The 24317-nt window shown below is 37.2% G+C and overlaps 1 protein-coding gene across 1 annotated transcript in view; it reads right to left on the bottom strand.

Annotated features, from left to right (window-relative positions):
• Positions 1 to 24281, bottom strand: part of NRPC1 (nuclear RNA polymerase C1) — a 105276-nt gene extending 80995 nt beyond the window's left edge. The window contains exons 1-8 of the mRNA XM_010267287.3: positions 24058 to 24281; positions 16753 to 16825; positions 16518 to 16647; positions 15566 to 15715; positions 15000 to 15177; positions 12201 to 12403; positions 11956 to 12068; positions 11705 to 11804 (exon numbers count right to left, since the gene is read on the bottom strand). Of these exons, the coding sequence (XP_010265589.1) occupies positions 11705 to 11804; positions 11956 to 12068; positions 12201 to 12403; positions 15000 to 15177; positions 15566 to 15715; positions 16518 to 16647; positions 16753 to 16823 (945 nt within the window). The 5' untranslated portion in view covers positions 16824 to 16825; positions 24058 to 24281. The remainder of the gene's footprint in view (positions 1 to 11704; positions 11805 to 11955; positions 12069 to 12200; positions 12404 to 14999; positions 15178 to 15565; positions 15716 to 16517; positions 16648 to 16752; positions 16826 to 24057) is intronic.
• Between the last annotated feature and the right edge of the window lie 36 nt (positions 24282 to 24317).

Here is a 24317-nt window from a genome sequence, read left to right as displayed (position 1 = left end):
CATCCTGTTACCATTAGTCCATATCTTTATTTGTGTTCATTTTTGCCTCTTTAATGTATATGCTGCTTTCATACGCACGTATTTTAAAGAAAATGTGAGCTGAGAGGCTTGAACCCTAGTCATTTGCTTTAAAAATTAAGGAACTAACCATCTATCCACCATATTCAATTGTGATATCATTTGTAAAATATATTTATATATAGTATTTATGTCACCCACAATATATATGTATATAAAGGTTACATCATTATGGTTTGACCTCGGCTGAACCTCTAACCCACGAACCTCTCCCTTTTCCGGTTATAAGTCTGGTATGGTTCTATGAACATTGGTCATGAGCCTTTTTTTACTGGAAATGGCAACTTTTATTGAATTAGTAAAAGGAAACATACAATGTCAACCACTCACAGCATGAGTGTTGACCCCATATTTTATCTCAAGATTTACAGTACAACCCAAAAAAGATTTTCCTTTAAGTCCCCTACTTGAATTAGTAAAAGGAAACATACAATGTCAACCACTCACAGCATGAGTGTTGACCCCATATTTTATCCCAAGATTTACAGTACAGGCCAAAAAAGATTTTCCTTTAAGTCCCCTGCTTTGCCAAAGCATCGGCCACACTATTGGCTGACCTCCTTGTCCAAATAAATATTACTCCAACTTCCATTGCTAAGCAAAAAATCTCCCTCATTTGCTGTCTAAAAGTCCACCCCCAGACTTTTTGCCTGCAGCCATCCTATTAATAGCTTAGAGTCTCCCACCACCTCATAGTTTTGGAAACCCCATTGCTTAGCCAGCCTCAAACCTTGGAAGTAGGGCCATAGTTGCCAATGCGACACCTAGGCAACTAGGCACTTTTCAAAGATCACCTTGCCCAAACACCAGGAAAAAATGTGAGGTGCATGCTTAGGGGGCTGAAATAAATATATAATATATAATATTTATTAAATAAAAACAAATATATAATATATAATATTTTATTGGTTGTTTTAGTTTTTATAATAGAACCTGTTGCATGTTATCATTTTTTTGTTGTGAGAAAAGTAAAAACAAAATTAATCCTCGAGGGATTCACTTTGACAAAAGAATCAAACCAAGGAAGAGGAGAGAACAACAGCCCTCCATCGTTCCCCCACAGTCCTCTAAGTCAAGGTGAGCTAATCAGCTTCTTCTTCATTTTGTTCTCTGTTTCCTGGTTTAAAACAGTGGTTACACCCCATTTTTCTCCTCTTCCATTTTGTATCTTTTCCCCAAGTTTTTTTAATCATTTTATTAGACTAAAACTGGGCCTCTGCCCCTTCTTTTGTTCTTAAATTTCTTGTATGTTTTTGGCTTTTTTTCTCATTACTGGTGTCTGAAACAAGGGTGGAACAGGGGCTCCACCCCCATCTTTTGTTCTTAATTTCTTGCTTTTGTTCAGCTTTTCTTTCTCATAATTGGTGTCTGAAACAGGGGGTCCACCCCTTCTTTTCTTCTTCATATTTCTTCTTTAATTTAATATTTTTTCACCAGCTTTTCTGGGTCTAGAACAGAGGCTCTGCCCCCTACTTTTCTTCTTTATTTTCTTGTTTTATTTTAGTATTTGTTCCCTATGTTCTGTTGATCAAAAATAGGGGTTCCGCTCCCTTCAGTTCTTTTAAGTTCTAACTTCTAATTTGTAAGTTGCAACTCTAATATATTGTTTTGCCTACTTGAAGACACTTTTAGAAACACAAGCATAAAAGTGCATAATACATAAAACCAAAACAAACTAGCCCAGAAGGGGTAGAAATCCATCAGCTTCTTATTTTTAAATTCCATCGCCTAGGCAAGGGCTAGGCACCTAGGCGCCCCATGGTTGCCTAGCATCACCTTGACGCCTTGAAAACTATGAGTAGGGCCGTACTCTCAGCTCTTAAAGAATCCCTGACACCTATTGGGCCAGAGCACAGTGCTATCAGCCTGCCTCCCAGTCTCTGAATACTCCCCCAACTCCTGAGGGTCCCAGATTGCCCAAAGAACTTCCACCAAAGTTCAATTTTATCCTTTGATGTGCTGCTGGTAACCATTGAAGCTGAACCACATCCTTAGTAGTTGAAAGGTTTGTCACTGTCCAGCCTCTAAAAATGTCCTCACCTGAATAATCTTTGAATAATTCAGCTGATTTCAGCCAATGTATGACTTTTATAAGTATGCTATCAATGACTTGTTCCTTGGGCCTTTCTTTCCCTTGGAAAATTCTGTTATTTCTCTCTTCCCAAAATGACCAAAAGACAGCAGATCTCATGGCTCTCCACATCAACCTACCTCTATTCTCTGGTAATCTAAAGAAGCTTGGTTCAAAAAGGGTTGCCACATCAGGAGGGGTCCACTTACAGGCAAACAGAGAAGAAAACCAATTCCAAACAAAAGAAGAAAAAGGACAAGATAATAAAAGATGTGTAATTGTCTCACAACTCTCACCACAGCCCAAACAAAGACAACAAACATGAGGGTAAAGGCAGCAAATGTGGTCTTTTTTTATAGTTTATCCAAAGTGTTGATTTTCTGGAGTATCACCTCCCAACAAAAAGCTCTTATCCTTTTTTTTGGGAAAAGGTAAAGTAAATTTATTCAGACAGAAAAGGAGAACAATACAACAAAACCCAGGCCAAAAAGACTGCCTGAGCACAAATCAGATTACAGACTCATCCAAGACTGAGAACCAAACGAGTGATCCAAATTCTGATGCTTAAACTCCTTAGTAACCGACCCCCAAGAGATCAACTTCTCAACAGCTCTCTGCACTAACACTTCAGGGATTTTAGCTCTAGTACAGAAAATTCTATCATTTCTCTCAGCCCAAATAGACCACAAAACAGCTGCAGGAATGGTCTTCCACACTAATTTTCCTTTCTTGTTGAGGCCTTCAACTCTCCAACAGTACAGCAGATCCTTGACTGATCTTGGCATAACCCAGCTAATACCTAAAGCTTTCAGAAATGTCCCCATACCACGGAGGAAGTGGGGCAGTGAATGCACAGGTCTTTAGTTTCTGAAAAAGAATTAAAGAACCACACAGACCACAGGAGGGGTCCAGAATCTGAATGTCACGTCTCTCCAGATTGGCTCTAGTCAAACATTTATCAAGAGCCACTGTCCAAACAAGGAAGTTAGCCTTGGAGGGGCTAATTGGATTCCAAGTTTGATTTGCAGGAAAATCCAATTGACCTGAATTGTTCAGCTTGAGGACCAAGGATTTAACAGAGAACCAACCATCTGAATTCCATTTCCAGCTCCATTCATCCTCCAGATTCATATCTATCTTCTGATTTTGAAGAAGCCCCAACAGCTCCACAAACTCCTCCAGTTCCCAATCAAACAGACTTCTTCTGCAAAGGGGGGTCCAAATAAGGGTACCTCCAGAAAAATTATAATTCTCAGCTATTGATGAGTCTTGATTAACAGAGCATTGGAAAAGAAGAGGGAAAGCGTCTGCCAAAGGGCCCTCCATGCACCAGGGGTCCTTCCAGAACTTTATTCTATCTCCTTTACCCACCTTAAGACTGATCCCTTCAAAGAGGGCAGGAAGATTCTTCGTTATGCCTGTCCAAAAATCCCTTATCTTTACAGGTACAGGGTTACACCAAACTTCCGGTGGAAAAAGAGCCTGTAATGTTAGAAGACTGAAGAATGGCTGAGAAGAAGGAAGAACATGTAAAATAGCCAAAGGATGACACCGACCAAATTCTACTGTCCAAACAAGAATGATCCAGGAACACTATATTGAGAAGGGAAATGAGTTCATCTACTAACCCCATTTCAGACTACCTTAACCCTATCCTTGGGGAAAGGGAATAGATAGACGGAAATCTACCTTTAAGAGAAGAATCCCCAAACCAAACATCTTCCCAAAATGGCACTTTATTATCTACACAAGCAACATACCTGATATATGGAAGAAAGGAAGGCAATAAACCATGGGTCGCTTTCCAAGGAGAAGACCAAGATGCCCTAGTGTCAAGCCCAACATCCAAACCAAACATCTTCACAATCACCTTATGCCATAGATTATCTTGTTCCAGGGGGAATCCCCACAACCATTTTCCCAACAGTGTTATGTTACTTAGTTTACTATTCCCTATCCCTAGGCCCTGGCTATCCCTACTTCTAGACACTATCTCCCACTTCACTAGGTGATCTTTCTTTGTATCCCCCCGTTCCCACAAGAAGCCCCTCATTAATTTCTCTTATTGGTTGCCACTTAACACTTTATGGGGATCCTGAAAGTATATAAATAGTAGACTGGCAGATTAGTCAAAGTTGACTTTATAAGTGTTATCCTTCCCCCTAAAGAGATGTAATTTCTTTTCCACCCTGCCAGTCTTTTGTGAATCTTTCCACAACTAGATACCAAAAGCTATCGGAGTTTGGGTCCCCACACCCCCAAAGGTAGTCCCAAGTATAGTATCATCCTGTCCCTACCTCACACCCCAACAACCTAGCAAGGTTTTCTACCTCCTCTCTCTCTCTTTATTTATTCCCACTATGCAGCTCTTGCCCCAATTCACCTTAAGGTTAGAAACCCTCTCAAAGTGAGTCATTAGCCTCTGTAGATGAGTTAGTTCTTCCCTTTCCCCTTCACAAAAAATAACAATATCATCTGCAAATTGTAAATGTGTAAGCACCACCTCTTCCCTTCCAACTATCCATCTTTTTATTAGATTAGAAACATCAGCCCTTGAGATCAAATCACTCAAACTCAACACATATAAAACTATAAGTAAAAAGGAAAGGGGATCACCTTGTCAAAGGCCCCTTCTAGTCGGAAAGAAGTCTCTAGCTACTCCATTGACTAGTATGGAATATTGACAAGAGGACATATAACCCTTTATCCACTTACATCATTTCACTCAAAACTCTCAACCTTAAAACTTCTACCAAAAAGTCCTAATCCACCAAGTTGTAGGTTTTTTTCCAAATCCAATTTGCAGACCAAGCCTTTTTCCTTTCCCCTCTTCTTAAAATCTACACATTCATTAGCAATGAGAATCTGATCAATTATTTGTCTCCCAAAAACAAAGGCCCCTTGGTTTGGAGAGATCAATGAGGGAATCACTCTTTTGATCCTCTCAGCCAAAACCTTAGAGATGATTTTATACAAGCTTCGAACAGGGCTTATGGGTCTAAAATCCCTTGGATGTATTGCATATGCTTTCATAGAGATCAAGGCTATAAAAGTTGCATTTGCCCCCAATTGAATTTTCCCCTTTCAAAATATTCTTCAAAACCTACCAAGGGCACAGCACCTACAATCTCCCAACAATCTTGGTAGGAAGCCATTATGAAATTATCTGAGCCCAGGGAGAAAACTGCCTCTTTTTATTTCTTGGACTTCAAAATTCTTCTCCAAAGCATCCAGTCCCTAGGCCCTCTCCTCCACTCAAGATTATCTAAACTATTTCTAACTCTGCCTGGCAAAGCAAAGATGGCTTTGAAATGATCCACAAAGGCTTGTGCTATATCCATTTCCTTGGTTAGGAGTTGTCCATTCCACTCAATCTAAGAGATAATAATTCTTCTTTTCCTCCCATTTGCTACCAAGTGGAAAAAACCTATATTTCCATCACCTACCTATAACGATTGACATCTAGATTTCTGTCTCTAGCTGATTTGCTCTTTTTTCAAAATCTCTTCTAAGTCTTGTTTAAAGCTCCATCTTTCAGCTCTTTCTTCCACTCTTAATCCTCTCTCCCTTTCAGAACATCTAACTCCTCAATTATGTGTACTTCACCTCCTTATTCCACTCCTTAATTCTAGCCTTCAGTCATTGCAATTTCTTATAAAATTTGTACCCCTTCTAGCCTCAATTATGTACCTTTCATTGCTGCTAGTTCCTCCCAAAGACCTTCCCTCTCCCTATAATATGTGGGCTCGTACACATTTATTAGAACCCAGACTAGGCCATCTTCCTTTCTCTTCAATTTAATCAAAACTGAGAAATTTCCAATCAATTCTTCCAAGCACTCCAGGTCTTCATTTTTCCACAAATGATAATTTCCCCAGAAGATCCCCAAGATTGTGAATAGGCTCAGCTTATTCCCCTAACTGTCCAAATCATCCTTACCCACCTTCTATCCACTTCTGTCAATTTTGATTCCTGAAGCAACACTATATGTCTATATTTGGCTTCTCCTTTCTCAAAAACTCTCTTATAACTCTTCTTTTTCTTGCATTTCCCAACCCCCTTACATTCCAACTTATTATCTTAATGTAAATTACCTTAAACTTGGCCCCTTACACTATCACCCCCCATACCTTACTTCTTTCTTTCCTTTCTTCCACAACTCCCTTTGTCATAATCTAATTCACACCTAAGCCTCCCCACCTCACTTAAACTTCTTTCCTTTCTTAATTGAACCTTCTATCTTCTTACTTGAGCCCTTCATTTTACTCAAGTATTCACTCCTTTTTTACTCTTTCCTTTCTTTTTGCACTTCCATGAGACTTTTCATGAGATTTATTCTTCTGTTTTTTTTTATCAGCAAAGGAAGTTTTATAAAATCATGAGTTTAAAGTTAATACAATCAGGTTGAAGCTTTCCAACCAACCCCAATTACAAGGTGTTTACAAACTTGCCCAAAACAGTTGTTGTTTATAGACCCCTGTTTTACTAGTACATCTGCCATCCCATTAGCAATTCTTCTAACCCAGTCAAAAGGTGCATTGAACTCTCTTGCCAAGTATTCTATCTCCCTGAGTGCATGTCTGTAGATCCAAGGTGCCAAGTTAACTAGTTTCAAGTCTCATTCTGCTTCCAGGTGCTGAAATCCAAACTCTTTTGCCAATCTTAAACCTTGAAGCAGTGCCATTAATTTTGCTCTAATCAAATCTTCACATCCACTTGGTCCTGAGTACATTGCATCGCCTTACCTGAGGACTCTCTAAATACACTTCTTGTGCCTTCCAATCTCAGATTCCCCATCAAAATTCAGTTTTATTCTATTAGCTGCTGGAGGCTGAGGCATTCCATACCATGCTTACTAAAGTCTCTCTGAGCCTCTTTTTTGTCCAACTCCTCAATCCTTTTTAAAATCCTCTCCTTAGACTCCACTAACCACCCAAATTCCTATTTATTCCAAACTTTGATCCTCTACTTCAACTCTTCAATTTCTTGGTGAACTACACTCCCTTTCTCCCAGCATCAACTGTGCCCTCTACCCAACACATCTTTACCTTTTCCACAAAGGAAACCTCCAGCCACATGTTTTCAAATTTGAATGGAGCAGGACCTCCAATAGCAGCTTTCCTCTTAAGCTAATAGGGCAATGGTCAGAAATTACTCTAGGAAGTGCTCTAGAGACCAAGTTTCCCCAGTCAACCAAAAAAAGAAACCTATCCAATTTTGAACAAATAGGGTTTCCCTGGAAATTTGACCACGTGTAATCAACTTGCAACAAGGGATGTTATTGTAGCTCAAAGGAATCCACCAGAGCATAAAATTTCTTCATACTAGTGGTTAAGCCTTGGTTTAGATTATTTGTCTTACTCACGCATTAATTTTCCATAACTCCTAGCAAACTGAAAAAGGCACATAGCTCCACATTGTCTTTGCTTTTCTATTTCCATTTAAATCTGGCAAAGAAGCAAAGATTTTTGAGAAAATCTAACCAGAATTTATTAAGAAAAAAGGGGGGGATCAAGGGGAGATATACAAAGCAGGGGAAGAACCCCTACAAGTTACAAAGGAGGAAGATTGTCGCTATATGAAAGCTCCAAATACACACCAAATTTAGCTAGGCCATCGGCAGTACGATTGTGTTCCCTAGGAATCCAAACTAAATTAACATTCAAACCATCCAAAGAATCCCAAGCTTCAGTCAGATAACGATTCAGTCTCCAAGGGCCCCCCTCTTTGTCTCTTAACCGCTTTATCGTATTTGCTGAATCACCTGCATTGATCAAATTCTGAATTCCCAAATTCTTTATTATCCTGATTCCGGTGAGAGCAGCCATCACTTCAGCCTTTGTGGAGTCAGCCCAGCCGATTGGACCACTAAAAGTCCAGCAAATGTTGCCCCTTTCGTCCCTTACTGTACCTCCAATACCAGCAAAGCCAGGATTACCTAATGCACAACCGTCAAAATTAAGGGTAATCACTCCTTCACTGATGGGTACGGGATGCCTCAAGGATGTTTGCTGGGGATGAGGGAGAAACAGAAAGGGGTGAAATATCTCTGATAAGATCATTGACTGAAAGTCCTTTGAACAGAGCTGAATTCACCTTCCAAAGGATGCAAATGTAGGTAATATCTGAGATTAATTCCTCCAAGGTTCTGCTTTTATTGTCAAAGATGTGGTTGTTTCTTTCGTCTCAAGCACCCCATAACACTGCATGTAGCACTGATTGCCAAAAGACTTTACCCCTTTTGCTTAGCCCTGTTCCTTGCCATTGATTGAATATGTCCATAATGTGTTTTGGAAAAGCCCAGCTATAACCTGCCATATTCAAGAAGTGGGACCATAACACTTTGAGTGAAACTACAGTGAAGAAGGATGTGATCTACTTTATCCAAAAGAAAAAGGATGTGATCTGCAGATTCACCCTCGTTGAGACATAAAATACAAACATGAGAAGAAATGGAGCGTCTTCCCAAAAGCTTTTCTGTAGGAGATCACAAGTATTAACTTTCTAGAGATAAGCTTCCCAAACAAAGAAGCAAATCCTTGAAGGGATGTGGCTACACCAAATTTTCTTGTAAGGAAAAGAGGAATGCTGATCATCAACAATCAAACCCCTGAACATAGACTTAGAAGAGAATTCGCCATTTGGGTGAAGGGTCCATATTCAGGTGTCAGAATGAGAGGGAGATATGTAGGCATCTTTGAGGGTTTGGATTAAGGCTATTAAATCAGAAATCTTCGAGTCCCTTAGGGGTCTTCTGAGGTGGAGGTTTAAAGAATTCTTGGCAGTTTGGTTTGGGAGGCAAGAAGAAATAGTGGCTTCTTGACCTAGGTTAAGGTTAAACAGCCTAGAGAAAGAGGCTTCCAGGGTAGATTCCCCCCACCAAAGATCTTTCCAGAATTTAATTTTAGAACCATTTCCCACTTTATACCTTATAAAAGGAAAGAAAGAAGTATGAATGGAACAGATACCTTTCCAAGGATTTATGGCCTTTATCCTGTTCAAATGGAGATTGCAATCCCACCCATTTGTATTTCGTCCATATTTATTTGAGATGACAGTTGTCCAAAGAGCATTGGGTTCTTTCGAAAATCTCCAAAGCCATTTGCCTAGGAGAGAAGATTTTTTCTCTTTAAGCAGCCCAATACCCAAACCGCCTCCCTCTTTTGGTCTGCATACTTGTTTCCAACTGACTAAATGATTTCTCTTATCTCCACCACCTTCCCAAAGAAAGTTCCTTTGAAGCTTCTTAATCTGATTTCTAACTTTGGTCGGAATCTAGAAGACAGAAAGAAAGTAGACGGGCAGATCTGATGAGGCCTTTAAGAGAGTAAGCCTACCCCCTTTTGAGAGAACACTTTTTCCAAGTCGATAGTTTCTTCTCGCATTTCTCCATCACTAGTCTCCAGAAGTTAAGGGATTTTGAATTCCCTCCAAGAGGCATCCCAAGGTAGGTAATGGGGAGGTTCTCCTCTTTGCACCCCAACAAAGATTTGAAATTTTCTCGAAGTTCCACTTCCACCGAGTTAATAGCAATAATACTACTTTTGCAAAAATTAACTCTCAAACCAGTGAGAAGCTCGAAACATTCGACTACCATTTTAGTGTTTGTGATGTTGGTTGTGAAGGCATCCAAGAATAGGATTATGTCATCGGCGAACTGTAAGTGAGAGATGTGAATCTTATCTCTACCCACTTCAAAACTTTTCACCAAGTTGAGAAAAATTGACTTGTCAAAAAGATAGTTAAATATATCCATCACCAAAGTGAATAGTAATGGGGAAAGAGGGCAACCTTGTCTTAGACCCCTACTAGCCTTGAAATAACCTTTCGCTTCAGCATTTATCAATACTGAAAACTAAGGAGAACCAATACAACCCTTAATCCACCCGATCCATTTTCTCCCAAAGCCTCTTAGCCTTAAGCAATCAAGAATGCAGTCCCAATCCACTTTGTTGTACGCCTTCTCTAGATCAAGTCTCACAAGGACCCCTGGGATCCCAGAAGATTTTCTGTCTTCCACACACTCATTTGCAATAAGAAACCAGCAAAGATTTCACTTGATGATCTTGGGCTCCACATTTCCATTTTAAATACTAAGAAAATGAAACCCCAAATAATCTCTGCATAGCAGCAAACAAAACATAGATGAAACACACTCTCATCCTCTAGAAGGCAAAGATAGCATCTTCTTGCCAATTAAAACCTCTACTCTTGATATGATCTTGTGAAACAATGCTGTCCAATGTCATTAAGTGGTTGAAATTTATTGGAGGTGATCAACTATGGGAAATTTGTAGGTGGTTTGGAACAAAACAAAAACTGTGAAAACAAGAAATTTTAGAATCTGATGTCAACTAAAAAAATGTACTGGATCAATTCCAACACTTTCAGGCTGGAATTGCACATAACATATAAAATTACCAAAATATCCCTATTGTCGTGTCCCAGCCATATGGGGTCAACTACATGCATCTATCATGTTCTGCCATTCAACTCTATTCTGAAATGACTGATGCAGTAGGGCTGGAACAAACTATCACAAGACAGAGAGAGAGAGAGAGGAGAAAGGGTAGAGGAACAGAAAAGAGAGAGAAAGCCCAAGGAATCACTCTAGGGTTTGTAGGAACCACTCCATACAGCAAATGTGCAAGAGAGCTCTAAAGAAATCTTCATTCATTCATTTTTTTTGAGCAAACATTAATTCATTCATTAGCTTCAAAAGGAAGAGAATACATCTATTTACAGAGTGACTTGTATGGCCCGGAATATTGTTCACCATGGTTACAAAAATGCCACTCCTTGTCTTGTGCATCAAGAAACACAATAACTTTCTATCTAATAATGCAAATAAACTGAAAATTGAAAGATAAGCCCTACTAAATTAAAGGAACAAGATGTTATAGCCCAGGCCCCACACAGGACTAGTTAAAATGACAAAAATATCCATACTGTCCAAATATACGAAAATACAGAAAATTCCAAATTTCATTCTTTAGCTCCTGCATTAATGACAATTCAAGATCCATGTTCATAAGAGTTGGGCAAAATTACTTAATGATAACTGCTTAATATGAGACATCCCTGCTTTATTCAGGCTTGAGACTGGAAAACAAACCCAACAATGATGGAGAACCTCTAATTCTCTCCATGAGTTTGATGTCGCTGGTCTTTTGGAAGCTTCCCATGATAAGCCAAAGGATATTGATTCAATGAAGAATTTGTGAGGTTTCAAGGTGTGAAGAAGGAAGATAGGTCAAAGACAAGGAAGATAGAGTAAAACAAAGGATGAGAAGAAAGCAGCTCAGAATTAAGATTAGAGCTGCCACTTGGGCCCATCCAAAACATGCTTTTGCTGGAATTGAGTCTTGATTTTTGGGCTTTTATCTGGGATTAGGTCTAAAAATCAGGCTTGACCGCAAAACTCAGAAAACTTCCGCTTTTGACTCTCTCTTCTACATTGCTTCAGGAAAAGATGTCCACATTACTATATAGGCCACAAAATTCAATAGCAAGATAAGTTAAAGGAGGAAACATGGTCAGAACACCCAATAGTACCAAGCATTTTGACTTCGGGTTGGCTCCTTGTAAGTCCTGTCGAAGAGGAGCATTTGCCCTGATAATAGCACTTAACTTAGAAGTAATGTCATCTTCATTGCTGCAAACAGAGGGAAATGGAAACTCTGTCACTCAATGTTATATGAGAATATCATCTTTGAACATTAATGTTGTGCATTTGTAATTTAATAATTGACATAACGAAGAAAAACATTTATCAAAAAAAAAATATGAAGATATGCCATGCCAACCTCATTGTTCCAGCATCCATAAAAACAGAGGGACGGATGGCTATAGGTGGTACTGCAATGTCTGTTATAATGAGTTTCTCAGGTCTATCATATAGATAAAGCAGTTCACAGTCCTGTGGCACAAGGCAAAAATAAATGAATATGAAAGGAAGGAAAATTAGGCCTGTAGTAATTCACAAGTCTTTAACATTTAAGGTATAAACAAAGCACTGTGGTCCCCAAAATCTAGTGTTACTAAGACCTACCTCATCCACCATTCTTTTGAAAAGTGCAAGAATTCTAACAGGGTTAAGAACGTGAACTACACGAAAAGATGCCTTTGACTCCTTTTTGTGGGAAATTGCAGAACTACATTCCTCCAAACTCTCGTCATTAACTTTTGAACGGTCATGAACAATACCCAATGTAGACCCAGTGCCTGAAATAGAGGCTCCTTTTTTAACAAAACCTGCAATACAACAAGTCAGATAAGTACAAAATAACTAAAAACTTCACATGACCGATTAAAAACTTCCTCCACTACAATGCACATTGCAGATACAGACATTGTCACTAGTTCCATGTGTTTTATGGGTAGCACAAAATTGCTTTAAAAGTTCTTGCTTCCAAATCATGGGCATTCCAAGCAACCACTGATATCACAATTCACAAAGTAGAAGAAGGAGGAAGAGGAAGAGGAGAAGAAGAAGAATGGCCATGACATAGAACAGGTAAGGGGCATTATGTCCTAGAATTTTTAGATTTGGTAGTAAGCTTTGTGCGATGAAAGGTGATTGAAGTGATTAATGATGAAGAATAGAGATTGAAAGCAAGTAAACAATTTGTTGCCGCCAAAGAATGAGCAATAGATCAAAAGAAAAAGAAGAACTTTTGCTATCAAAGTAAACAGCAAAGAGATAGATCACTTACAATAAGAAATAGGTGAGAAAAAGGAGAAACAATTCCTGGAAACAACTAAAACTTACAAAACCAAACTATATTTTATAAAATCAACTCTTCTGAATTGCAATTACAATCACAATTTATATACTAAACATAAGAACTCTAATGTCTCTAACCCAAAACAACTTCTAACCACCATAAAAGAAATGCAAACCCATAGGTAAACCCATAAGGACACTTAAAATGGGGACTCTGACTCCTAAAACAACTCTAATAATACTTTACTAATCCTACTAAAACTAACTGAATATAGAGAAACTGTAAATTACAAAACATAGCAAATGACATTTTACTATAAACAGTAATTATGTGAATTACCACAAATAGTAAGTCTGAAAGTTCCGCAAATAGTAATTTAAAAATAAGAGTAAATTTCGAAAAAACTAAAAACCCTATTACTAAGGCCCTGTTTGAGAACACTTAAAAAAAGTACTTCTTTTAACAAGTACTTCTTTTAAGACATGGGACCACACATTAAGTGGTTTTTAAGTACTTATGGGTGTTTGGTAAAAAAGTGGGGAAGAAGTACTTATTTGAAAAAGTGACTTCAAGTTGGCTTTTTTTAAGTACTTCTTGAAGTACTTCTCCAAAAAAATAGTACGAACCAGTCCCTGATAAATTTTTATAATGCCTAAAATACCCTCGTGCCCAAAAAGCACTGCTCATCATCTTCTTCCCCTCGATCTTCCGTTTATCAGCTCCCCCTCTATCTCGGCCCCTCCACTTTGTCTCCAACCGCCCATCTTTCTCCCTTTCTCTCTACCCCCTAGTATATAATTTTTTCTTTGTTTTGGTTTTCACGCAGATTTTCTTATCGGTTCTCAGCACTCTCCATTAGCCAGAGTTAGGTTTTCGGCTGATTTTCTCTTGTAAAACATGGGTGGTAGAGCTGTCGTGTCCGACGACGAAGGTAGAGATCTTCGGAGTGTTTTCGTCTGTTGCTTTCTTTAAATATGGTGATTCATTTCATTTGTTTTTCCCGTGTTTGTCTCATTTCTCTCTTTGTTTATTTTTTCAGAGGAGGTCGAAGAGGAGGAAGACAAGAGGGAAGTTGGGAATGTAGAAGCAGTCGATGACGAAGAGAGGGGAGACGTTGATGAAGATGACGAGGAAGAAGACGGTAAGTTGGTTTTATTTAACATTTCGAAGTTTATCCTTGTTCACTTCACTTGGTTTCAAATGGGATTTTAGGGTTTCTGTTTTGATTAGTAGATTTTTTGTGCATATATGGTTTACCTTCCGTTTTTTCGTTTTTTCCTCTTTGAATGCCAGTTTGGTTCATAAGTTCGGTGTATAGCTTCAGTTGGTTTATATTTGTTCCATGTCTGTTTTTGTTTGTTTATCTTATAATTATAATTATAATAATTAGTATTAGTATTATTATGTGAAAAGTATAGTATTATATGTGAAAAGCATTGTATATATGTATGAGTGAAGTGAGGGCTAAAATTGTCATTTGTATAAATATAAGCACTTGTGGGGAAAGTAACTTACCAAACATTCCCACCCCAATAAGTACTTAAAAACATAATAAGTGATTTGAAAAAGTGGGTTACCAAACAGTCTAAAGGGTTGTTAAAATAAGTACTTCTAAGAAGTACTTGTAAAACAAATACTTCTTTTAACAAGTACTTAATTATCAAACAGGGTCTAAGACACATACAACCTCAATAAAAGAACTGCATCTTAAGTGGAACCCGATTGCCAATTTTTCTCCTGTAAAATTCCTACAAAATGAGAATAAGGCCATGAGGCTTTTCAAGCCATTTCTTCCATCCTTTCAGATCCATTAGTTCTTTTTGGGCTTCCAAAGAGCCTCAAACTGATCTAACCAAGCACATGCTATGCATCAGGTTATTTTTCAAATATCCTAAAATCTGCACTACTATCTACTAATAATACCAAGCTTACCATGACAAGGAACATATTTTGTTTATCGATAAACATAAATTAATTTACAAAAGGCTCTTTTTTTCAATATGACAAGGAGAATAAATTTTTTTAGTTGATCTCTGTGATGTTTCCACATCTTCTACAATAAATGCAAAATCCTCTGCCCCTTTATGAAAAAGCAAATGCAGTCAAAAAGAAATAAGTCAAACCATTTATGTATCCACATCGAGTGCACTTTAAGGCTTTCTTGCTAGACAGCATGGTTGTACACTTTTTTACTATTTGCTTCATTAAGTTATTCTTCTGCAGTGCATCTGCCTTGGAACTTCGCATCTTCTTCAAATAGTCTTTACGTTTTTCCTCCTCAAGAAGTATTCGAGCACAAGACTGCAAAATAACCTTAACAATTGAGTAATAATAGTAGGCATATAGAAAAACCAATCGATGGTAACAACTCCCACCAGATGCCAAATGGTTTTTGAATGGATAGAAGTATGCCAAACAAAACATATGATAAAACAGATTTTTTTTTGATAAATCGATGCATCTTTAACCACTTAGCCAACTTTTGTTTCATATTAACTAGCCATGGTATCTGCATATAAATAATGAAAAGCACCTCTAAATAATAACTTGCAACTACTAAATAATAATTAGCCATGATATCTTTAACCTCATACTTTATTGTTGCCAATCAAAAAAGTGATAACTTGCAACTACTAAATAATGAAAAGTACCTCTAACAAAAGCCATTGAAACCATTCTATAGAATTACCTTGCAAATACACTTCAGAATATCCAGAATAGTACTGAAGTATCCAACATTAAAAACAGGGAGGGCAAGATTCAAATATCCAAAATGACCTGGACAATCTGTAAAACTCCCATCACATGTTGTGCATATTCCACTCTTGCTTGCAGGACCCTGAAATATAAAAGCGGATCTTTCCTCAATGCAGTGGCACGCCAAAAGGAAAACATAACCAAAAATAAGCTAAAAGGCAATGTACATTGAAGATGCACAGTTAAGTGTAATGTGAAGTAATAGGTAAATAACAGAAGTATGGCATTAGGAAGCAAGAACTAGGGTACATTTTTTATCAGCAAGGGAAATTTTATTTGATAAAGAAATTAGCTTTAGTACAATACACACAAGGTTCAAACTAGCCTTCAGAGAGCTATCAAACCAACAACTGAAGGTAGAATAAAAACCTCTTGAAACACTCTTCTAAACCAATGATTAAAACTACTTCCACTGCTGATTGAATCACCTACTCTGATACCATGTCTACTTAGTAATTCGAACAAGGAAAACACACACAATTTCAGGAGTGTCAATAGAATGAGTTGATTAAGACCACCAATACTTTCACTGATAGTCTCACTAAGCAAGGAGTGAATAGGGATCAACTGGATAAGGATGTAATTGTATTTTTCTTCTTTATGATGGGAGAGGTCACATCTCTTACCTCTCTTAGGGATGCTTATATTTAGTATACTTATGCTGTTGTTTACTTGTAATGTTAATGTTGTCAATTATTGATTACTAAAACTCATTTACTTATCAAAAAACAGAATGATAAAGACAAGTGTGGATGACCCATAAGAAGCAATGATTTTTTTTTATAATAAAGAAGCAATAATTTCCACACATATCACTATCTACACTAAGAAATAATAACTATGACAGTTTATATTTAATGAAAAAATACAAAGAAGAAAATAACCATGCGAGAATCCAGCAATCCATCATCAATAGGCTTTCTGTTGACATCATAGTATACACTACGCCACACTTGAACCTCAGCCGCTTTCCTTATTTCATCTCCCGAAAACATTGAGAACCTAATGCTTTTTCTGCCAATATAGCACCGGAAAATTACCATGTTGAACACATTTGAAGCTTAAACAAGTTAATCAAACCAAATAAAAGAAAAGAACACTAAAATAGAATACACTTACATCTTCCGTGGCCCAACATCCTCAATATAAGGTTCCTTTGTGAAAAGCATCCGATCTTGGGTATTTGCCATTGCTACAATAAGATGCAGTCCAACCCAAACAACAAGAAAACAATTAATTAAAACACAATGACAATCCAATCGAATAGAAATGATAATGGCAAATAACTTACTACAATGGAAGAGATTGTACAAATTACAAAGTCAAGCCACAAAACGATGTGGTACGTTGGAGAACCGCCGAAAATAAAAGGTGATCGTTGAAACAGAAAGAGAATGCAAAAACTGAAAAATTGATGCAAACAACCAACACTCATGTCCTACCTCTATGATCTAGGATTTCTCACAAAGAATATCCCAGTTTACACTTGAGAACAATCTATATGGGGTTATCATTTTTGGCTCTAGACTCAGGCTTTCGATGCGGTTGCCAACCTTCAAATTTCCATTCATGGACTAATGAACTTCTCAGGTTGGTGATTGGCTTGAAGATTTCAACTGGGCCAAAAGGACCAAGGTTTCCCAAGTGTCCTAGTGGCTGCACATCTACTAGCCTCCACCTAATTGAATGACAGGTTGCTAGATCTAATGTAAATGAGTGTGTGACATTGTGACCAATCATGCAAAAGCAAGTAAGTTCAGGAAAAAAAATGTGTATAACATGACCACATGTTCGAAGTTTCAAACCCTAGAACTACTACACACATCCCAATTGATTTCTAGGTGGCCATGCTTGTGGGGATGACAATAAAGTTGTTTACGGTAGAACTACTACACACATCTTAATTGATTTCAAGCACAAGGAATTACAATAAACATGAAAATACATGACGTTGAAAAGCTTTGATTATTCCTTGATTTTTTTTATGGTAAAACCAAAAGGGTGATTTGTAGGCTTGGGTCAGTTTGGAAAGGTTTCTTTGCCCTTGTGAGTCTAAAGTTTGTTGATTTGGTTTAGATGGTGGCATTTAGTTTGAGTAGATCTAGATGGACTGGTTTAGTTTTGACATCCGAGTTGGAGGTTGGTTTGGATTGACTTGAATAGAACAGGTTAAAGGATGTGGTTTTGAGGCTGGTTTTCTGCTGAAAATTGCAGTAGTTGAATGGGATACATGGAGTGGGTTCAAGCTGGCTTTCCATTGCAAAAATTACAGCAGGTATAAAGGTTAAAAGATGTGGTTTTGGGGCTGGTTTTCTGCTGCAAATTGCAGCAGTTGTATTGGATACATGGAATGGGTTCAGGGCTGGCCTTCTGCTATAAAAATTACAGCGGGTATAAGGGTTAAATGATGTGGTTTTGGGGCTGGTTTTATGCTGAATTTCTGCCACAAATTGCAGCATTGGTATGGGATACATGGAGTGGGTTCGGGGCAGGTTTCCTGCTGTAAAATTACAGCAGATAGAAGGGTCAAAGGAAATGGGTTTGGGCCTGGTTTTATGCTAGCTTTCTGCTGCAAATTGCTGCACTTGGATGGGTTAAAGGAAGTGAATTTGGGACTGGTTTTATGCTGGTTTTCTGCTGCAAACCACAGCAGTTGGATGGGGTAAAGGAAGTGGGTTTAGGGCTGGCTTATACGCTGTAAATTACAGCAGCTAGAGAGGTTAGAGGGGATAGTTTTTGGGAGTGGTTTGGTGCTAGTTTTCTGTTGCAAGTTGCAGTTGCTGGATGAAGGGAGTGGGTTTAGGGCTGGCTTATATGCTGTAAATTAAAGCAGCTGGAGAGGTTAATTTTTGGGACTGGTTTGGTGCTAGTAAATTGCAGTAGTTGGAGGGGATCTGGGTTGGTCTACTGCTATAAATTACAGCAGTCTGAAGGGCTGATAATGATGGGTTCAAGGGGAAGGTCACCTGCACCAGTGTTTTAAAAGCACAAGGCGAGGCGCACGCCTTTTTGAGGCAAGGCGCACAATTTAAAAAAAAATGCAAAAATTTCAAAAAAAATCAAAAAATTATAAAACATAATATTAATAAAAATATTAACTTAAGTTTTAAAATAAATGTTTTAAAAAACCTATTATCTAAAATTAAAATACATAAATATAATATGTAAAGCATATTCAAATGAGAATTTAAAAATGAAATCAAACATATAAAACATTTTCAAGCATATAAAACCCACAATCTCTATTTTTTTCTCAAATGCATCAAGTAGCTAATGTGATATATTACATTCCTAATTCTACAAGCCGCCTTTGTGCCACGCCCCTCGAGGCCAGCCCAAACAAGTCCATGTTAGGGTCTTAAATTCTTTGATTTCACACAAAAAATAATAATTTTACAGTTTTAATTGCTTTTAAGAAGATATTTTATTAAGATGAATGAATGGACTTGTTTGGGTGAAGCTAAAAGCAATTAAAAGCAATGTACACAACTATTTTTGTGTATATTAAGATATGATCCCAATCAAATAGGTAGATTTGATTTAACTGCTTAGAGAAAAATGCAGTTAAAAACAATTAAAACTATAAAATTTTTATTTTTTTGTGTGAAATCAAAGAATTTAAGACCCTAACATGGACTTGTTTGGGCTGGCCTTGAGGGGCGTGGCACGGGGGTCCAGGGGCGGAGCCCCCGGCCCAGCGGCCAGACTCAAAAAAAGGGAAAAAAGCAGCAAATTTTCAAAAGGTGAATGCCTGGGCTAAGGCGCAAGGCGCACCAGGTGCACGCCTGAATGGGCTGCGCCTAGGACCTGGGCGAGGCGCCTACCCTAAAATGCGCCTCCTTTTAAATCACTGACCTGCACAGAAAAAACACTTCAATATATGCATCCATTATTCCATCCCATACCCTAAAAGCCCCGAGAGTTCTTCCTCACATCATCCATCAACTCTAAAACCACCATTCAAGATTCAAATTTTTGATACAATACGCCCCGTATCGGGTGTATCGTATCTTATCTCTAGGGGTCCAATACACCTGTTTACAGGTGTTTCGGGACCCCACTCTTTTTTAATAAAAATATGCTTAAATATCTTCCCAAGAACCAAATTTTGAAAAAAAAAAACTAAAAAAAAAAAGGTATTTCCACTTGTATCTAAGTACCGATACACCTCTGCTGATACACAAGTGTATCGATACTTTGAACCATGCCATCATTCAACATAAGACCCATTCAAGCAAGAATCATCACAACCACCATAAGAGACATGACAAAACTTATCAAGCACTACTGTTAGAAAATCAAACCCAATCCAATTTGACCTATAACCTCAGTCACGGAAGGTAGGTCCCCAACTGTTGCAACCTAAACATTAAAGACAAAGTGACTGATTTCTGTACCATAGACTTCCAAGAATCCTGCTAGGGGCTGTTATGCCAGTCCCTATGTCACTAGGCTTCCAACAATAAGGCATAAGTCAGCCACACAGCAAAGAGATTAACCAGACTCCTAGAGTCTGTGTCCAATGCAAGCATATCAGATCAGAACAATAAGTTCTAAGTCAAGAAGATCGTTTTTACTGAGAATTCAGCACACGGAGACAATATTATTCTATTGTTCAAATCCAAGCCCATTAGATTCATGCAATGATTATGCATAAAGGAAAAAAAGGGATTCTAAAAAGAAAGGCTAAGTAGAAATAGTGTAAAGCTCTCAAAAACTTTATTAATAGCAGAAAAGCAATCTTAACTTGTTATGTTGAAAAAATAAAACAAAATATGGAAATAGACTTCAAGGGGTAAAAAGGGGTAAAAATTCATGAGACAGTGCTGGAAACAAATTCGACTATTAATTTGTGCAGGTGCAGCCTTCACTACCTTGGCTAAAGATTCATGAGACAGTGCTGGAAACAAATTCGACTATTAACATGGCATTCTTGTAAATCCAAAGTCCAAGCTAAGATCCATTAGGACTGTTACTTAAATAGAGCACAGCATTTTAGCATGCACAATGGAACATGTTCTATTATGACAGGATTCCTACTTAATCCAATGGTTTCATGCAGTTTACACATTCTGTCCTAAAAAGAATTCATCCACAAGTTGTATACATGAGACTCAAATAATCCACTTAAATGGTGATCAAACCACTTTGTCCCAAATTAAGCACACCCAGAAATTTGCAAAGGGGAACTTAAATAGAAAAATTAAAATCAAGATTCAATCTGAAAGCAATCCGAATACCCAATTATTGGAATAAAAGGAAAACAGCCTAGCTTTTTTTTCTTTTTTTAATGAAATTAATATACCAAAGAAAAAAAAAAAAACAGAAAACAAATGGAAGAAAAGTGGCACCTACACAGTCCTCACTTACTCCCCAGTGAAGTCACCAATCTGTGGGCATTGGGAGATGGCCCACTTCATGGACAATTGTTGTAACCACCACCCATCATTGAAGAGAGAAGGGAGTGACAGGACTCCCAGCCGGAGAAAAGAAGAGCTCTTTTTTCTTTTTTTTTTTTACTTGTAATGACTCCAATGCCCGGGAAAAGATTATCCGGGTAAGTTGGGGAAGAGAGCAGGAAGGGGCTAGGCACCTCTCTCTCTTTTCAATGTGGATGACACTCTCACAATGATGAAGAGGGTAAGTGGCTGATTAGTGGAGCACGTGTTTTAACATGAAAATGGGCAAGGGACTAAAAAACATATTACGATGAAACATTATATACAAGAGTATGAGCTAGCAACATGTTTTGATTAACTACTAAAAATGAAGAAAAAGGTAATAGTCAATTTTTTTCATGAGAGGGAAAAACTATATCCATTCAATAACAATGCTTGAAAGCCACTAACAGTCCCCACGCCATCCGGCAAATAATTATTTCTTATTCTTTCAAGCAAGGATTAAAGTATCAGTATCCGGTACCGTATCAGAGAATTTCGATACAGATTCGCTTTGGAAACGCATGGATACAGGCGAAAAATATAAAAACAAATGGATACGTTAGGGAAATACATACAAATTCCACAAATATATTAAATTTAAGACCAAAATAGTCACAAATAGTATATAAATACATAGAAAATGTATATTTTAATGGTGTATATGAAAAAATATATTACAATCAATATATCCGGATGTCTAGATATTATATAATTTTATTTGCAATGCATCAATCAAGAATCCAAGACACTAAACACATGTGCATATTATAATTTAATTATTATATCAGTTATTTTTTAATTTTACTATTTTAATTTTTTAACATTAACAAAAAATCAACTAAATATTAAATTCCTAAATGCAAATTAAAATACCAATTAATAATTCACAAAAATATAATATTAAATTAAAGTATACCAAATTTGTTAAAATTTCTAAGATACATATCCTATACAAATTCATAATTTTTAATTACTAAAATAATTATTCCATTGTTAATACTTTTATTTCTATAAATAATTTGAAATAAAAAATCATTTTTTGAAATAAATTTAGATTAGTGGCTTTGATAGATTTAATCTAATATCATACTCTTCAATATTTTGTAAACAATATTTTTATTTTTTTATAAATAATAAATATGCTGTTATTGCTTATTAATGTAAATTAAAATATTAATTAATAATTTGTAAAAATATATAAAAAAATTAAGCATATCATGTGCAATTTAAATATTAAAATAATTATTTTATTATTAATATTTTATTTCTATAATTTTATTGATATTAAAAATCATCTTTTTATATAAATATGGACTTGATATATTATTTTTTATATTACTTTATAAAATACTGTTTTTGAATATTATTGTTTGGAATAGTTAGAATTGTTAAATATAAATACATGTTTTTTGTTTAAATTGTATGTCGACACAAAAAAGCAATAAAATTTATTTTATTCTATTTAATATCGCAAGATGAAGCTTGGCTTGATGGTTTAGAGTGTGGCAAAAGATAGGCGCGATCGGATGGCCTGGGAATCGTGATAAGTGCATTTTTCATGAAGTATGGAAAGACGCGGCATTTCGCGCATATCACTTTGTATCAATGCGTATCAACCGATACAATACGATACAGGCCGATACGCATCCATAACGGTGTGATACAAATGACTTACGAGATACATTTCTATTCGTAGCATATCCAGTACCGTTGTCAATCGATACCAATACGGTACGCCCCATATCAGGCATATCGTGTCGATGTTTAAATCCTTGCTTTCACATGATTCATGCTCCCAGAGTTAACAACTTAGTCATTGACTTAAACATTTACTGCAATACAGAATCTAGATATTCAAGAATGTTTTGGAATTTGAAAAGGTAGTGTGTTGATAATCTGGAAAATGCACCCAAAAAAAACAGTCACTTATTATAACACTTGAGAGCCATTGACAGTCCAAGTGGGAGATGATATCAAGAATAAATAAATGAATAGACAAGATAGCAGTCCATTTATTTGAAAAACAATACAAAATAAAACAAAGCAAAACAAAAACAAAAAAAAAAAAAAACATACAAGAATATTTTAGAAGTTGAGAGTCATTGCAAATCATAAGATAGTAGGCAATCTACGAGAAGTTCAAAAAATGTAAACGATATTGTCAGTTTCCCATTGGGCTATTTAATTTATTTCACCAGATCAAGAATACTTTGGAGGATTAACTGTCATTCCACGCGAATTGTTTTGGTAAAGCAATTACTTGTTGGGCCACTTAGGGATTTAAACTAACACTTGGCTGGCAACCAAGATAAATGGTTAGAAGCCATTCCAATATAACATATTCAGCAACTTAAAACAACACATTTTTAAGACTTCTAATTCAAAGGTTCATTTAAATGATTATTGCCATTCCTCTTGCAATGACACCTCAAGCTTGTCTCATAAAAGCAACATACACGTGAGTGGAACCTAAAAGATCATATGAACATATTGTATCGTTAAACCCATTCAAATGTAATGTTTAATAACTCAGAAAATAGTTGTACAGAAATAAGACAAAAACAGTTGTGGGATAGAGAGCAAAGGACAATGTCTAGAAATTAAACTATCACATGCTATCTACAAATGTCAAACAAAATAAAGATGGTTCAGGTTCAGATTCATCAATTTGTTCAGTCCATGTAAGCTAGGGGGCTTCCAACTCCCTCATATGCTTAGACGCAAGTTTGGCCAGACACCGATTGGGATTTCAACTACCTGAACTCTACCCTCTTCAAACCGAAGTCCAATGAGCCAATGAGTGCGAGTGGTACTGGGGTCCCCGCCCCCCCCCCCCCCCCCTTCACACCTCTCTTGGAATCGGAATGCCTACTTAGGAAAGTGAGAGTACAGACGTGAAAGGCTAATCCGTTGTGGGAAGTTCAATCGAAACTGGCCGACCTTTAGGAAGACGAAGAACACCAATATCAGTAAGAGGGCTTACCTGCTCTTGAGGCAAAATGCAAAACTAGTTGACGTCTCCTTCGGTAGAGCCTGTAACTGCTATGCCGATTCGATTGGGAGCAAAGAAGGTCTTCAATCAAGCTGCTCAAACTAGATTACGGCACCATCGTTGTCTTCAAATGTTTGAAGGCCCTCTACTCCTGGAATACGATGAAAAGGAAAAAAAAAATAGGGAAAGAAAGGAGAAACGAGGGACTGAGGAATGAGAAACGTAAGGGACTAAACTTTGGCCGTTAGACA

Source organism: Nelumbo nucifera, chromosome 2, assembly GCF_055504915.1.
Source record: "Nelumbo nucifera cultivar China Antique chromosome 2, China Antique-T2T, whole genome shotgun sequence".
In the NCBI taxonomy this organism is placed as follows: domain Eukaryota; kingdom Viridiplantae; phylum Streptophyta; class Magnoliopsida; order Proteales; family Nelumbonaceae; genus Nelumbo; species Nelumbo nucifera.
Note: the sequence above shows the minus strand (reverse complement) of the source record. Positions and strands in the feature narration are given on the sequence as shown.